Here is a 16,886-nt window from a genome sequence, read left to right as displayed (position 1 = left end):
ACGTTTTGTCTCTCACCCAAGAGGACTTCTCAATCAATTCAGTTCAGAATGGAGAAACATTCTTGTTTAAGAGGATAAGATCTGGGAAAAAAAACTAAGACCAGATGACTTTTTTTCCCTCTTTTTCCAGAATAGAACCATCCTGGATAACTGAGTGTACACAGATAAACCTTTCAGTTGTCAACCTCACACCTTACATTTTTGAATCAACAGAAAATGTGTTTCTGAAGACAGAAGAAGAGCAGGTCAACTCTTCTAGCTGTTTTCTGTAGGAATATGAGTAACAGGACAAAAGGAACAGAGGAGCAGACTTTACTTCCACTTTAGTTTATAAAATCACTGATAAGATGGAGCAGTGTAGTGCAGCGTTGCCATGGAGACCAAGCGTTTTAAATGCTTCCAGGACCTGTGCCAAAAGCCCCGACTCTTCCTGCTGAGCTGTGCCGGGGACAGGTGCAGCTGTGTGTGTCCCAGATAGTCTGCAGGATCCCCCACCACAGCAGCACCAGCAGCCCCCAACAGAGGAGAATGGGTCTGTCTATGCTGAACTCAGTGTGTGTGTGTGGGGGGTGGGTGTGTGTGTGGGTGTGTGTGTGTGTGTGTGTGTGTGTGTGTGTGTGTGCAGATGAGGCACGGCCCTCTCTGCAAAGGCTCATTCTAATCACACCCATCGCTGCTTCCCATGATCTCACCCAAAAGCTTTCCCAATCTAATTTCCCCTCAGAGACACTCTGAGTCCACCTTCACTTCTCCACCTCTCTGCTCTCACTGCTTTATCTGCCCTCGTGATTTCTTCCACCTGTCTTTTCTTTCTTTGGTTGTTCTGGTCAGCCTGTAAATTCAAACAGGATGTTTTATTCTCCATACCATATTTTTCTGAGTAACAGTGAGTTTTTGCATCGTTTGGCCGAGGGAGTGACTTATTTGTGAATTTTAAAAACATAAATAGGATAATGTATTTGTGATTTTCTCACTAACAACAGGTTGCCCGTTTGGCAGTTGTTTCCTACTAACAACCACTAGAGGGAACTATATCAGTATTCACTACTGAGAGAAACACAGAAGAAGAAGCGGCATCCAAATACAAACATGGAGGAGAATCTGACCGTTCTCCTCTTCAACTTTGATATTATTCTTACCTGCATCAAGACATTATTTTATTGTTTTTTTTTCCCTTCTTAGCTAATGTGGGACTGCAAGTCATCAAACTGGGTCACAGAGACAGAAGTACCGCTGAAAGCGGCCATCATTCAGACGCAGCTTCTGGAGTAGTAGGTAAAAATCACCGTAAAATAAAAAGACTGAATGATTTTATGAATTCAAATATGGAGACACAATTACAGATGTTTTTGTAGAACTCTTCAAAACAAATAAACCGACTCTTTCACCATCAACAGTGTCTTCATTGAAAATAAAATGCTTCCATGTAGTGATGAGGCTGAAAATATTTTAACAGTAGATTATCTACTTGCATTAGAGGCAACCACTGCATGGTTGAAGCATCAAGTTTCTGAACATTATTTTGGACCATCATTGAATGTGACGCGGGTTGAAAAACAGTCCGCAGTTGCAAATTTGATGCATGAATCTCGTCCAGTGTGAACGCAGCATTACGATGGACTTGGTGGATTTGTTTCGCAGCGTCGCACTTTTCTCCCAAAAATGCTGTTTATATTTGATTTTTTATTTCTTCATGGTTCATTTTTTTCTGCTATGACTTATAATCAGGAGTGACTTACAGTCTAAAAAACAGTTGTTTTTTTAATCTAGAGTTGAAACTACAAGAAAAAATGTTAAGAAAAGAGGCTATCTGGATTTAAATCGTTGATAAACTTTCAATGATTGGAGGCTTATCAAAAGATCAGACAGGATTATTTTCATCTCAGGGTGACATGTTGACCTCATCAAATACGTCATCAAGTTTCACATAAACTAGCCATTTTGAGCAACTATTATTACACTGCTGACATACTTTATGTGCAACAGGAAGTGGAATACAGAGAAGCAAAGAGGAAGTGTAGACAAAAACAGCTAAAAATGAATCAACACAGCAAAGTGAAGACCAACTGGTTTAGAAGAACGTAAGCACTAATAAAGTCTAATTAAACTCACAGGATTTTACTTCAGATTTAGCAGAAAAGCTTAGACATTAACAGAAAACAGTGACATCTGCTGGCCACCTGAAGCCATAACAAAAGTGCAACTGAAAGACTATTCATGGTCAGCAAAATAAGAAGCAAAACATCCGTTAAAAACAGCAAACACACGGACACCTGTTCCAGATTAAGAGAAAAGACATTTACAAGTCCTATTTAAAAGGTGTCTAAAACAACAACACACAAACACAATCATTACTTTCCAATTAAAAACAAAGTCATACGCTGCCAAATGCCTAATCAGGCAATGATCGATGTTGCCATAGCAACATATGTCTGCCTCTATCTCTCCCCACCTAAGTCACCTCTGTCGGTTTTCATCTGCCCCCCTCCCTCCCCCTGCCACACCTCGGCATATTTTCCCACAACCCTCTGCAGTTACACTTCATGCCTCACAAAGAAGCTGTAGCTAATAACAAGCAGGAGTTTTGCAGCGAGCACATGTGGAATATCAGAGAGGAATGAAAACAGGAAATCACATGGAGCTCACATCTGATCACATGCTCACCCGCTCAGACCAGAGTGGAGCTGCAGGACGGCTCAGTCAGAGTCCACGCCTGCGCACGCACACCCTCGCAATAGTGTACCTTGCCAGATCCTGTCATGAGTCCGTGATGACTTTACAAGGCAGGATGGATTGGAGCTGCAGTGCGGCCCAGACTGCAGGGGGAGCAGACAGAACTAATCTCTCACCAGAGGACCTATTCCCCACCAGCTGCTCTCCCCACAGACGTGGAGGAGCAGCAAAGTCAAGAAAATCCAAAAATATCAAGCCTTTGAAGGCTCCCAGCGTGGATCTACTGCAGCGAAGCCTTTTGTGACTTTGCTGCTAACTGTCACGGAAACCCTCACTCCTTCCTGGTTTGTTAATGTTTTCCTAAAGGTGTCACTCTTACTGCAGGTGCAGCTGGAAGAGCTCAGGTGCTGGTAAGCTTTTGACTGTGGAAACTATGCACCGCGACAGGGTAGAGTCATGTCAGCTGCTCCACTCAGCATGGAGCCGTATTGCACATTAAACTGTGAACATGGAGACTGCCACAGCCTGCTGGAACCGCATGAGACGCAGACACAGAAGCATCCACGACTTACAGATAAAGTCACTTTCTCTAAGAGCCTGCAAAGAGGGCAGGATTCAGAAATCTGGAGCGCTCAACAATGAGGCCTGAGTTTGCATTTACAGAAACACCAGGTTTACTTTACATAACCCACAAAAAGTTGTAAAATTGACATTAAAACACCACAAACCTTTCAATAAAACCTCAAAGAAACAAGTAACTGTGGTAATGGTGCCACAAAAATAGTAATAGTCGACTAATCACCGATTAGTACGCCGCTTTTCTCCTTTAAAATCTACCAGAATTACGTTGATCATGTTAACGGTTAAAAAGTTGCAGTATGTTAAAGATTGTGTGATTAAGCGTCATCACTGCTGCAGATCAGAAAAAAAGCTTTATTTTTAAAACATATTTCCCTAAACTGGGTTTAAAATTCTATTTGGAGCTTAAAAAGTCCGAAGAGTTTGACAAGAAGTCTGCTAAACAAAAACAGACCCTTCAGTTTCGCTGATAATATCCGCAGGCAAGAAAGCAGCTGAAAAGGCTTTACAAGGATGTGCTGGAGTCGGAAACTCTGCGGGAAAAGAACAAGAGCAAGAGATGGGAAGGAGAGACTAAAAGCAGAGAAATGAAGGAGTACACAAAGGAGAATGGATTGAGCAGAGAGAGCGTCGGAGTGAACCGCTCACACCATGTAAGGCTTTACTCAGAAACAAGGAAACAAACCCTCAGCTATATTTTTTGGTGTCAAATTCTGGCCGTCTCCATGGTTTTAGTATTTCCTGCTTGATGTGACGAAGGCAGATGTTTGTGTGGGCTTGGAGGGTCGAGGATGAGAAGTGGGAAACACTTCTATTGAACTTGGTCAAAGCAGATTCATTTCCTCTGCTGCTGCTAAACTTTTGCTGTGTTGCCATGGAAGATGTTTTCTCTGATTGATAGAAAGTTGGTGGTGTTTCATTTTTCAGAAGTTTTCTCTCGTCTAAAAGTGAAAACCAAACCAAGAAACAACATAAATTGCTAAAAAGAAATCCTATGTGGATGTTTCTGGAACTGTTCGGCAGAGCTTTGATTCTAAATATGGTTGGGTTAGGAGAACAGCAGTGGGTGGAGGGGTGAATCCTGCTCATTTGACAAAGCAGGTGAGAAGTATCAACCAGATCTGCTTCAGCCTCAAGGCTGATCTCCACTGGTGTGTCTGCAGCATTGACACAAAAAAATAGAGCATTCATTAATCTATTGGAATATTTGCATCGCCTCCATCATGTCTGTGTCCGAAGCTTTGCACAGGAGTTCTTTTTCCAGTCCATTGACACATTTTATTTCGTGGTAGAAAGCCAAAGAAACAGGAAAAAGGTCTGAGTTTCAAAATAAAAAGTTCCGTTGTAACTTCAAAACCAAAATGTTATTTTAAATTTTAGGTTCCCGTGGTAAACAATAAAATGGCATACACTTGTATAGCGCTTTTCCATCAAAAGAAATTTGGGGTTCAGTGTCTTGCCCAAGGACACTTCGACACATGGAAGACGGGAATCAAACCTGCAATCTTCCAATCAGGAGTCGACCACCCTACCGCTGCACCGTGGCTGCCCGTGCGAGATCACACGTTAACACTGCATTGGTTTTCTCCATGGACAACAAACTTCAATTTTGAACGTACAAAACCATACCATCATTTATGACAAAACATGCATTTTTACAAGAACTCAATGAGGTGGCAGAAGACATGGGTCCTGCTTTACATAGTTTTGGATGCTGATGACACGAGATAACAGGACGAACTACTCCTCTGAGAACCAGAGAGGAGGAGGGACGGACCAGAGACCCAACAGAGATGAGGGCTATGTCTGAGTTCCCACCCTAATCCCTAACTAACAAAACATTACGTAGCTTTTTACGAGTACTTATGAATCCACTGTGTTCCGATTATATAAACGTTGATGGTTTACTAAAAATTTAAATTTAAGCAAATGTTTTTCGGAAGAATTGTCCAAACTCAATGTGTTGGTGTCTATGTGGGGAACATCAATGCACACAGACTTTTGCAAAGACTTCTGGGGAATTCCTAGGGCACTCAATTTTGATTCGGCTGGACATAGCCAATATAAACTAACTTATGGTCGTGAGAAGGACTATCCACACAATGCAACAGAGATGCACCGCAGAGAGACCAGAGTAAGTCTGGGGTCAGAGGGGAAGTGCAGAGTGCAGAAAGCTGGCTAAAAAAACAAATACACCAAATGACGGATTATTGCTTTATTACTTTACTGAAGCCTCCATCTAACACTCTCGTCTTTAGTACACTTACATCCTTTAGATTTTTTACTTTGGTTTCAGAGTTTTTTTTTTTTTATCTTTTTGATACTTATACAGCATTGTGTCTAAAAGTTCTTGTAAAGAAACAACGCACATGTCAGTGACATACAATTCTTTAAGAATGAATGGTCTCTGATTGAACAGAGGTGTCCTTTCTGTGGGTGTTTTTGTGATTCCTGAGAGACTGACTGGAGCTGCTGTGTGTGTGTGCTGTAGTTAAATTAACTTTGGAGTTCATGTTAAAAAGGGCAGAGCATCTGGATCACCCTGAGGCTGAGAGGGCGATCAGATAATCCAATCAAAAGGAGAAAAGGTTGAAGCACACCGATGAACAATCCCACACAGAGCTCCGCTCCCACATCACCTGACTCTCTCAGATGGATGATACAAAGCTCTGGTAGTGTTGTTTGAGAGCATACAGTGAAGTGTTGACAGCATCTAAGCTCTTTTGAAAAACAAAATACAAATTCACTCTAATTTTATTTAGGTCTCACAGTTTTCCTTAATAACTGGAGTGATTTAACTTTAACTTTAAGGGATAAAGTCTTGATTTGTCGTAGAAAACTCAATGTGTAAATATCTCATTTTCTCTAAAAGAGAATATCTGACTAGGACAATCGTCCACACAAGTTCTGAGGCCTTCCCGTCAAAGACTATACTGCTCTTGTGCTGAGTCCTGTTTTCTGAAGAGGTCCAGTTTCGCAGACAGATAATGTGGTCACATGACAGATTCATTTCCATTAAGCTGAGGTCTTTGCTTGGATGTCATGCTTAAAGTCCTGCATCTTGGTCTGAAATGGCATCACAGAATACTGACCTATCCACAAATGGGCGGGGCAAACCAGCCGGAGATTTGTTAAGGCCAATGACTGTATATTAGAACTGGACAGTGAGAACATGTCTTGCTTCCAGCTCCAACTAAAAGTCAATTCAGTAGCATTATGTTGGAACCAGACAACGTCAGTATGCCAGGATCAGTCCAAACCGATATGAGTCGTCGTTTCTATGGCAACCACCTTCATCAATCAGGAGTTAGCTTGTTGGAAGACCACACCCCTACCACTACCAAAGCGTGCTACGGAGAATCTGTCAATCAAATGTTTTGAATGTTGGACCTGAGACAACATACTTTTGTAGAGCCATCTGATTGGACAAAAAATCACGACAGAAAAATAGGATTAGCAAGAAAATATTTATAAAAAGTATCCAAGCAAGAATGGTTATTCTGACAAACTGAATGACTGGGCAATAGCTGTTTATTTCTCTATAGATTCTATAATATGTTGGCTTCTTTGAGAAAATCATCTAAGTCTTCTTTTCATGAATCCTTTTTTATCTACATGATGTATTCTATGTTAGCCTGTCCTGCTGTTCTATGGTTGGTAATCACAAGTCAAAGTGAGCAGAGAGCAGGCTTTGTGGTGTTACGTGGAAATAGAAGTGTGTTTTTCAGACACATTTCTCCTTCCCTTGTTCCTCTCAAGTCTCCACCAGTCTGTTTTTTGTTCAGTCATTTACAAGATATCCTTGTTCAAAATGGTTATTTTATCTTACCTGTCCTGGCATTGTCACACGCCCAAAAGGACGTCAGAACAGTGAGCTGACTCTCTGCAGTACCTGCGCACATTTAACCTTCACCAGCCAGATTTTCAGAACTGCATTGATCAACAATGTGTACAATTCAACTTAAAAACCAAAAACTTCTGATTTATCTTTTTAGAATACACAGAAATCCAACTTGGTTTGTTCAGCAGCACTGCACCCCCACAGTGGAGCTATCTCAAGTGTTTTAGCGTGAACCTAAACAAGTTAAAGAGCACGCTCAGCAAACAGCCAAGATCAAACCCATAAATTACACCACAGTACTGAAACCATACACACTACAACACACCTTTACCCTGTCTGCAACACACTCCCCTCTTAGAGCTGGGGCTCACATGGACATACCAATGAAATGAAATTATGGCTTGACAGCAGAACCATAAAAAAGTGACAGAACTTTCCTTTTAAGTCAAGGCTAAAGATAAAAGTTCTGCTGCGGTGCGAGCTCTAGGAAAGCTGGAGGAGGGTCGTCAGTCTCACCTCCGTTCCAGGAGCCGTTGTGCAGTAATACTGTTCTGGTGTCATCGTGGCTGTCCAGTGGCGTGGTCCTGTCAGCGTCGGCGACGTCCTGCTCCTGCAGGCTGTCGTCCTCCACGATGTGTAGCTTGTCCTCATCATCTGAGTCTGAACTGGCCTCCAAGCCATTGTTGAAGTGTGTTACTGCAGGAAAACAGGAGATGGAGAGATCAGAGGGATGAAGGTCAGCCATCATACTAACGAGACTCACATCTTCAATGTATGTAAAGAATAAAATGTCTGGCTGTTGTGATGTATGTTTGATGGCAAAATCTGTGTTTATTATTTCTTTTAATTCGGTTTTACTTGGTAGAGAATGAAGATTATTGGATTTACCTATGAAAAGGAGAAAAAAAAAGAAAAGAAAATCATAATTTATTCATTTGTGATTTAATTTTTGAAGAAAAACTTGCCTGTTGCTTCCTTTGCCATGCACGTACTGATCTGAAGCGGATGTTTCAGATCGCTAAAAATACAACTTTACACACCATCCGCATCAGTTAGGCTGTGACTTTAGGGGGGCAGATTCCTCTCTTCACAAGCAGAAAACATAAAAAGGACAAATGGCTGCCGAAAGGAAAATAATCGCTTGTTTATCAGCTTCTGAAAGCAAATCTATTTCACATGGTGCTGCAGTCAGAGTTTGTCTGTGGGCCATGGCCTCTTAATGGAAGTTCACCATGAAAAATGGACCGTGAACAAGTATGACTGAACTTTGAAGGAACTGCATGTGTGTGTGGGGGGGGTGCATGTGTGTGTGCGTGTGTGAGTTGTTGACTCCCTTTTTAGATGCTGGAAACATGAAATAATACAGGGATTTAGGTGATAATGAGCGCTGTGCCCTAATTGCTGCTTCATTTACCGTCTGTGTAAATCTCCAAGCTAAACAAAAAAGAGTGTGTGTGCCCGTCTGTGTGTGTGCACGTTATCCACAGGGAAGCTGTACGTCTCAGCAGAGGTGCTGCAGACTCCTAATGAGGAGGGACGCTCGGTCTGTTTATCCACAGGTGACAGGTGCACACGCAAACACACAATTACTCACAAACACTCACACAGCTCCCAGTCGACAAACCGGCATCCCACGTGTGCAGAGCACAGCACCGATTACTGCTCACACCCCTAATATGCAGGTCCAGATCCACGTGCTTACTGCCCCGCCCTCAACACACACTTTAGGAAACACCATCCATACACACACAGAACCCCCCTGGTTCTGATAAGGATCTGCGATTGCTTCAAATAGAACATTGGACAAACAGGAATTACAACTGTAAGCAGGAGTTGCTAAGATCCGGTATATCCAAAATTTGGACCTTGGCCCAAATGCAGCACGTGTCCAAACTTCCACCACCCAGTGGGTCCTTCATAAAATCACAAGAGCTTCGTTTCCACTGAGCGGTCCAGTACAGTACGGTTAACAGTTTATTCTGGCGAGCGTTTCTACTCAGTTAAGGATCGCTTCCACTGTCTGGTTTGTTTTCACTGCGCATGTGTGGTGTAGACCGCTGGCGCGTCATTGTAGTGCTATGACAACAATGGAGGTCGTCCAGCAGCTCGTCTTTTTCTTGCTTACTTCTGGCACATCGTGTTTAACAGGAATTTAATGTTGTTTGAAAGAAGATTGCCAAACCCAAATGCTGACAAGTGTCGGAAATGTTAGCTTAAAAGAGCGCTATATTGATGCTTTCTAATGTCTTCATCACTTTCTGACAATCAAAGGGTGGCTACAGTAGCTCCGCCCTAACCGGTTTGTTCCACTTTTCAATGGACCTACAACCGATGAGGACCCTCAAGAGGTACAGGTCAGAACTGTTGAATGGGTCCATTTAACAATGGAAACACTTAAAATACCGGCCCGTACAGTACCGGACCGCTCAGTGGAAACAAGGCTTAATATACAGCACTTTCTAAAACCTATCTGTACAATTTCATAACTATGGTTGACTAAAACACATTTTAAACCATCGTGAACCTGTGGCATCACTGTTGTGCAGTCCTTCTTTGATACTTTTGGCTCATTTAAAAAAAGGTAAACTGTAAATAAAAAAGAAAAATTGATAGTAGGAGACCCTGTCATTTTTCAATGCAATACAAAAACAGTCTAATATACGAAGAGTCTGTAGCTGTTGTCAAAGTTCAGTTTCAAGAGGAACTATCAGACATGACATGCTATCATAAAAAAGGTTTGGGTTATTGGGAATGAAAGTTATTTAGGTAAAATGTATTTAGATTTATTTGTTTTCTATGTGAAAAAATAAGTACTCTATCATCGCATTAACATTTTAATTTGCATTTAATGCTATTAAAATAGAATGTCAGTCTGAGGGGTTAACCATCACACATTTTACCCTCGCTAAATCTCTTCCTCTTTGCAAAAAGTTTGAACATCCCTGATTTAGATCAGATAAAACAGCTTTCGAACTCCTCTAAAAAAAACATTTTCAAACATTTTGAGACAAAAACCTGAATCCAACAAAATTCAGAAGAGATGGAATCAAAAACTGACTCTAGTAGACACTTTTAATGAAAATGTACACAATTGACCCTTTTTCTTCTTTTTAACATACTAAGATTTCAGCGCAGAGTGGTTTTGTGACATTGCAGTCCATTAGTTTAACACCAAGTCATAACAACCAAAATTCAGTAAAATTAAATGTTTTCCACAACTGTATCTGGACTGGAAGAAAGCTGCAGTCTGACGGCAAACACACCTTTGCTGCAGGCAGCCCACACTCTGCATCTGTTCTCATTCACACAAACATCCTGGGACAGACAGATGTCAGTTTGAGAAAAGCTAATGCTAAAAGGCATCGATGTCTTCATCACTAAAGTTTAGGTCTAAAACGGGACACAGGCAGCAGATATTTGACAAAAGGCAGCAGTATATTTAAGAATGATTCAACAATCTTTTGCAAATAGTAAAAGAAACATTGCATTAACAACTCAATTTCAACAAATGAAGCAAAAAATCTTGTCTCAGGTATTGAATTTGATTTCAGATTTAGTTTCTTCCAAACTATCTAAATAATCTAAACTTAGGTATGAGTGTTCAAAGTACAGAGCACTCTTATCACTTCTTTACTTTCTCTTAACTATAAATATAACTACCGATACAGGATTCTCAGGTAATCTGAATCATTTTTATTTTTGCAAATACAATTTTGTGGCTTTCTGAAGTGTGAAATACTATCAACAAATGACACAAACATGAAAGCTGTCATTAGAATACAAATATTACTGATCCATTAGTCTTGATTCCTCTGGAGTGTAGTTACCATAACAACGAAAAGGAGGAAGAAGAGGGTAAAAAGCAAAAAAAACACAAATAAACTAGAGCTATTGTGTAATAGAGGGCTTTATAAAGTAATATGTCTTCACGAAAATGAATCAGAAGGACTGTTAACTCCTTCATTTGAAGTCTGCAAATGGAGAAGCCGTCTGACAGGAAGAGAGATGTCTAGACGGAGGCATTTTCCTTCCTGCCATCCATCTCCCAGATTAACAATCTGTTATGTAAGGAATCCCTTTCGTTAATACTCCTGACCATTATTCTGTTTTTCTCCTGCCTTTAGTGTGAGATCTGCCATAAAACCTGTCTTCTGTCTGCATGATTTTCTGTTTATTTGGTGAAATCCTAGTTTTTGACTCAACATAATCTCATAGAGAAGAAAACTGCTTCTCCTTTGTTTTTGAATCAAGACAAACTTTTAAACAACTTTCTCTACACGAGAAGATTAACTTTAAACCCACTTTTATTGATCTGATAACTAAAAAAATCTACACTCAGACACATTCTGGCCTTTATTCCAATACTTCACTGGAACAGCAAGTACTACAGCAGCATCTCTCCTAATAAAAAATCAAAGGGAACAGGTTTCACTGAATCCCTTTGATTTATGATTCAATACAATTAACTATTCCTTTATTAAATTTCCTTTAAAAAATGTGTTTCTTTGCTTATGACAAACACCTATAGCATAACTAATACAAACTGAATGAAGAAAGTGATGATAAAGATAATGATGGAGTCATATATTTAAATGCTTCAAAAAGTGATTGTAAAAGAAAATCAATTGATGGGTTTAGATTATTTACAAGAAAATATCAATTAACATTTTATATTAATATTTATAAAAACTTTTTTTTCATTCATTTGTATTCCTTTTAACCAGAAAAGAAATACGACAAGATAGAAATGTTACATATCCATGTAAAAATAAAACACTTTGCAGGATTTTCTATAAAACCTAAAACCGTGTATTGATGTAAAACTGTTCCTGCTGGAGGAGAAAGGCTTCAGTCTGAGCCGCAGACTGAACTCATAGCAAGACATGTGATCCTAGAGAGGAAACCATGCGTTCCTGACGCATCAAAACACAACTCGGACTGGACCACATGAGCTGGCAAATTAGTCTTCGGCTCTGCTGACAGACAGCACATCAGCTGGGCCGTGCCGACAGCACCACAGGGGGTAGAATGCTTGCCGTCCCTGGCTCCACACATAAATTCTTTTAACCATCAGGACTGGTTATACTGTCAGAGAGAAGCTTTTAGTCTGTCTTTTGGTTGCAAGATCTGTCACTGCTCACAACAAAATGATGCCGTTCTTGAGTTTAGGGGTGAGAGCTGTGACTCACGTCTGAAAAAGACACGGTTTAGGTCCAAATGGACTCTGGCACGACCCAACTAGTCTGGTCTGAGAAGGCCCTAAGGTCTGTGCATCGATGTGTGGGTGAAGGTCAATGAGGGTAGGATGGCTTAAAGAAACACCCCATTAAAACACCTCAGCTTCTGTAGTGTAGTAAGGATCCTTGAGTTTAAACAAACCACTGGTAGCAGGCAGCACCGGGTTCCTCTTTGAGGGGAAAATATTAATATAATTATTTACATTTGAAAATAAGGCTGAAGCTGTAAGTTTGACTTTTAAAAGATACATTTTCAAGGGAAATTACACTAAAAAGTGAGTAATAAAGTAAGTACACTATCAAATTTGACTGAGCATAACCAAAAAACTAACAACAATTAACATACAAAATCTTGCAGAGCTGCATCTCAGATTCTACAGGCTGCAGGCAGCATGTGTAAACATTCTGTTTTCCATTCCATTAAAACTGCACAGATTTAGTTTGTTAAAAAGAGAGCTCAGGTAAGAACCTCTATAGCAGGGGTCTGCAACCTTTGGCTCCAGATCCACATGTGGTTCTTTTATCTCTCCATAGTGGCTCCTCGGCCAAACATAAATAAGTCATGGAGACTGCTGATCCAGACATGTCGACCGTCAGAGTCAGCAGCTCTGATAATGGCTGCATAACCAAAACTACCTAAAGAAAACAAATAAACAAAGCCCACAAACTAAGACTACCAAGATCCAACCCCAAACTAAAATAACAAAACCCAGCAGAGTAAGACTGCTGAGGACAAAGAGGGGAAAAACAACGAAAAATACACAAATGGCAATTTTTTAAAGTAAGGATTACTTAATTAGCATTTATTTTATTTAGATGAGTTAAATGTATAAATTGATGTCTGAGGTTCACATAGATGATAAACTATGTAGGTTTTTACATCCTGTTGACCTGAAGACGTCTTGTTTGTTCAACTCTACCTCCAGATTGAACAGATTTTATATACAAAGCAAAAATTTGCTAAAAAGTTTGATGTTTTATGAGTTAAAAGCCCATTTTATCTTATGCTGAACATTGGTTACTAGCTGTCCAGAGCTGCACTGAGATGATCCTGTTTGGCACAGAGCATCTTTTATTTTGAAAAAAAAAAAAAAATGTAGTCACATTTTGAAAGATGTTAGGTTCTTTTTATGTTTGTGCTTTTGTTTGTGCCAAAAAAAGACATAAATCATGTTTACTATTTTTAAAAAAGAAGGTAATAAATGCAAATCCAAATTTCTTTCTAGGTTTTGATCTGTAGAAAACAACCCCAAATGGTTCTTTTACTGTTAGGTTGCCGACCCCTGCTCTATAGCATCAATGCAAAAGGGAAAATATGCAACATTACAGAAAACACAAAAGGTTCTTCTTTTCTCAGACAGAGAAGAGGGGAGAAGAATAGTCTGCACAAAAAGAAAAATATCCAAAAAGTGGCAAATATCCTTTTCACGCTGAACTAATAACCCCAGACGAGATGGACGCGATTTAAAAGTGAAAACCAGGGACGGACCGAATAGTCGTCCACCAAAAATATTCAGATGATTATCGCAAAAAAGTCACATTAGGCTTTAAGTAAGTCCAATAAGGACATGTGACACAAATTAACATCCACAAATGTTCTAGTGTCTTCTTCAAAATGTTAGCAGTTAGGGAGTATTTTAAAGTGAAAGAGAGCATCAAAACAAATACAATAAGTATGTCTGCATTCATATGTCATTATTTAAAAGCCAAACACCTGGAACAGCTCAACAAATACGAGAAAGAGACTGTTGTTGCTAGCAAGGAAAGCTAACAGCCTTTCACCAGTCTTTGAAATAACGATTCGTAAATAATGACGCCAAAGCAAACGGAATTAAAAACAAGGCAATGGAGTTTAGGGTTGTGTATCTTTTCAGATGTTGTGGTTTGCTTCCTTTTATTTTGAAGCTGAAGTACTGTTATGTTGTGTACCTGGATAAATGTTTTCTGTTAGTTTTATTATCGAATCTACTGTTCAAATTGATGTTTAGCATGATATAAACATGTACTATTATAGAAAAACTGGTTTTAAATTTATGCTTAGCTATTTATGCAATATTTAAGAAAAACATCCATATTTGATAACAATTTGGCAACTGTTTAACCAAGCCTTTTAACTTCTATTCAGCTAGAAGTTTTTATTTTGGTGCATCCTGGGTGAAGACCCTCCTCATGATGAAACTGCAGACACGTTACACACTGAAGTCAACAGGATGCTAAAGCCTCACTGCTGATTTTCTCCTGAAAAAAGAAGCGTTCAATAACCCGAATGACTCATCACTATCAGCAAACACTTAAAGACGGGATCATCATCTTTTCCTGCTGAGAAAACATTTATGACTCTGTATATGAAGTTTTACCATAAATCCTTTCTGATAAGAACAAACGTAAAAGATACAACTGCTGCATGACAAGACCACAGTTAACGTCCTCAATATGTGTGTTTATTGACCCGGTGCAGCTGTGCTGTGTGGGACGTCTGCCAAACCCCTAACAGACAATTACCCCACTGTGTGTGTGTGTGTGTGTGTGTGTGTGTGTGCACATGACAGCCAAACACAGAAGTGTCACCAAAGCTGCGTTTAAAGATGTCTAGTGTGGTGAGCAGCTGATCTACCTTCAAATGTAACCAATAACTAATAATGAGTAAACTTTAATTAATATTTATGGCAGTTCAAGTTTGTTGGAAAGAACATTTACCGAAAACAAAACATTAAGGATGCCAGAGAGACTCTTGTGGACGTCCCAGCATACTGTGGCGAAAAATAATCCAAAAAAAGGAATCCAGCTAACAGCATTCTTACTGACTTTTTAGGAGTCTGAGTGTAAAAAGAATATGATGTAACAACTGACTTTGGATAATAAATACAAAACATCTTTTAAACTAGATCTTTTAGAATCGCCTGCTGAGCATATAGACCAAAAATGACAATATGCATTTAACCTCTAGAGACCTGAGCTAATATTTATTCTAACCCTCTATACACGTAGTTACAGAGCCCCACTTAAGCAGAATGAACTACTGTGGTAACATAACCCAAAATGTGACGTCCACGCATGCGGATACCAAGTCTTAAGGTGCAGACCATTTTTGTTTCTGTTATTGCTTGATATTTTTAGGTTGTATTTAGACTGGAAAAATGACAGAGTATGCTTTGTTTGTTCCAGATCCAGTCCTAAACCTTCCGTTTGGTCTGTATTCAGACTAGAATCTACCTTGAGATTTCTGTTCCGGACCAAACCTTGTAAACAAGACCACGTGACTAAAGATCTCTTCAGTCACTGGCCAAAAATTACCATGGCGGGTAAAAAAACAAAAAAGAGAAAGATAGAGAATCTGCAAATACTTGTCAAGATAGTTTACTAATTTAACATTTTTATTTCACTGACGGCCGTGGTGCAGTGGCAGGGTGGTCGACTCCTGATCAGAAGCGAGTGGGTTCAACTCCCACCTTGCCCACCCATGTGTCGAAGTGTCCTTGGGCGAGACACTGAACCCCGAATTGCCTCTGGTGAGAGCTTGGTGCCAGTGTTCGGCAGCGGAGCCACCACCAGTGTGTGAATGTGTGTGTGAATAGGTGAATGGGTCTGTGACTGTGAAGCGCTTCGGGCCCTCGAAGGAGGGTAGAAAGCACTATACAAGTATACGCCATTTACCATTTAATTTTGAACATCTGTATGAATGCCAGGTTCAAGGCTTTTTACTACTACTTTGGGTACTTTACTGCAAGGCTGTTACTGAAGACACTACGGCTACAAGGTATGCTAATAAGTGTTTGTGACATAAATAGACTGTCAGGAAAAAAGTGTGAAAATAAATGCGTATCACATTAAAAGTTGTTTTTACAAGCCTGCATTCTTCTGGCCACATTTCAATGAGTTGCTGTTCCATCGCTGCTCCGTGTTTGTCCGCTAAAGACCGGCCACGATGACCGTTTTGGTTCAGTTATTTTGCTCCTGGAGCGGATCGTATTTAGACTGAGGAAACTCAGAGCGAACTGAAGCTCAGCTCGATATGAAGCAAACCGAGACCATCTTGAAAGACGGGTCCGAGAGCGGTTCCTGGTCCCGGACCGCTTTTTCAGACTGAAATTTTGTTTTTCAATTATCAGGGGAAACAAACTCTGATTCATTTTAAACAGACCAAATGTGTCCAGTCTGAATGGACCCTTAGTTTGGGAAAGTTGAACTTATACATTTTTTTATTGTTTTCATGACTTCTTTCTGAATTTGTGCTATTATCTTACACAAAACTATAGAGTTAATACTCTAGACTCAGCTTTTAAAGCCAGCATAATCTGTTGAGTCAGTAAGAGTTTAAGATTTTGTAACACAGCTAAAGGCTACATAGGCTGTAGTGGTTAGGACTATGCTGCACAGTCAGAAGGCCCTAGTTCCAATCCTGTTTGGGTTCATTCTGTGTAGTCCCAGGACATGCTTCATAAGTTTGTGTTTTTAAATTGTCCCTACGTGTGAGTGGGTGGTGCTGCAACCATAGACTTAATATATAATTAGACGCAGCATCTCTGACGTCACCCATAGACTTCCACAGTCCCTGA

The 16,886-nt window shown here is 40.1% G+C and overlaps 1 protein-coding gene across 3 annotated transcripts in view; it reads right to left on the bottom strand.

Annotated features, from left to right (window-relative positions):
• LOC112138780 (zinc finger E-box-binding homeobox 1) overlaps positions 1-16,886 on the bottom strand; it is a 77,706-nt gene that overhangs the window by 13,528 nt on the left and 47,292 nt on the right. For all 3 annotated transcript variants that reach the window (XM_024261414.2, XM_024261415.2, XM_036216265.1), the window contains exon 2: positions 7,610-7,789. In XM_024261414.2, coding sequence (XP_024117182.1) covers positions 7,610-7,789 — 180 coding nt within the window. The remainder of the gene's footprint in view (positions 1-7,609; positions 7,790-16,886) is intronic.

Source organism: Oryzias melastigma, linkage group LG17 (genome assembly GCF_002922805.2).
Source record: "Oryzias melastigma strain HK-1 linkage group LG17, ASM292280v2, whole genome shotgun sequence".
In the NCBI taxonomy this organism is placed as follows: Eukaryota; Metazoa; Chordata; class Actinopteri; order Beloniformes; family Adrianichthyidae; genus Oryzias; species Oryzias melastigma.
This window is presented reverse-complemented; position numbering and strand designations above follow the sequence as displayed.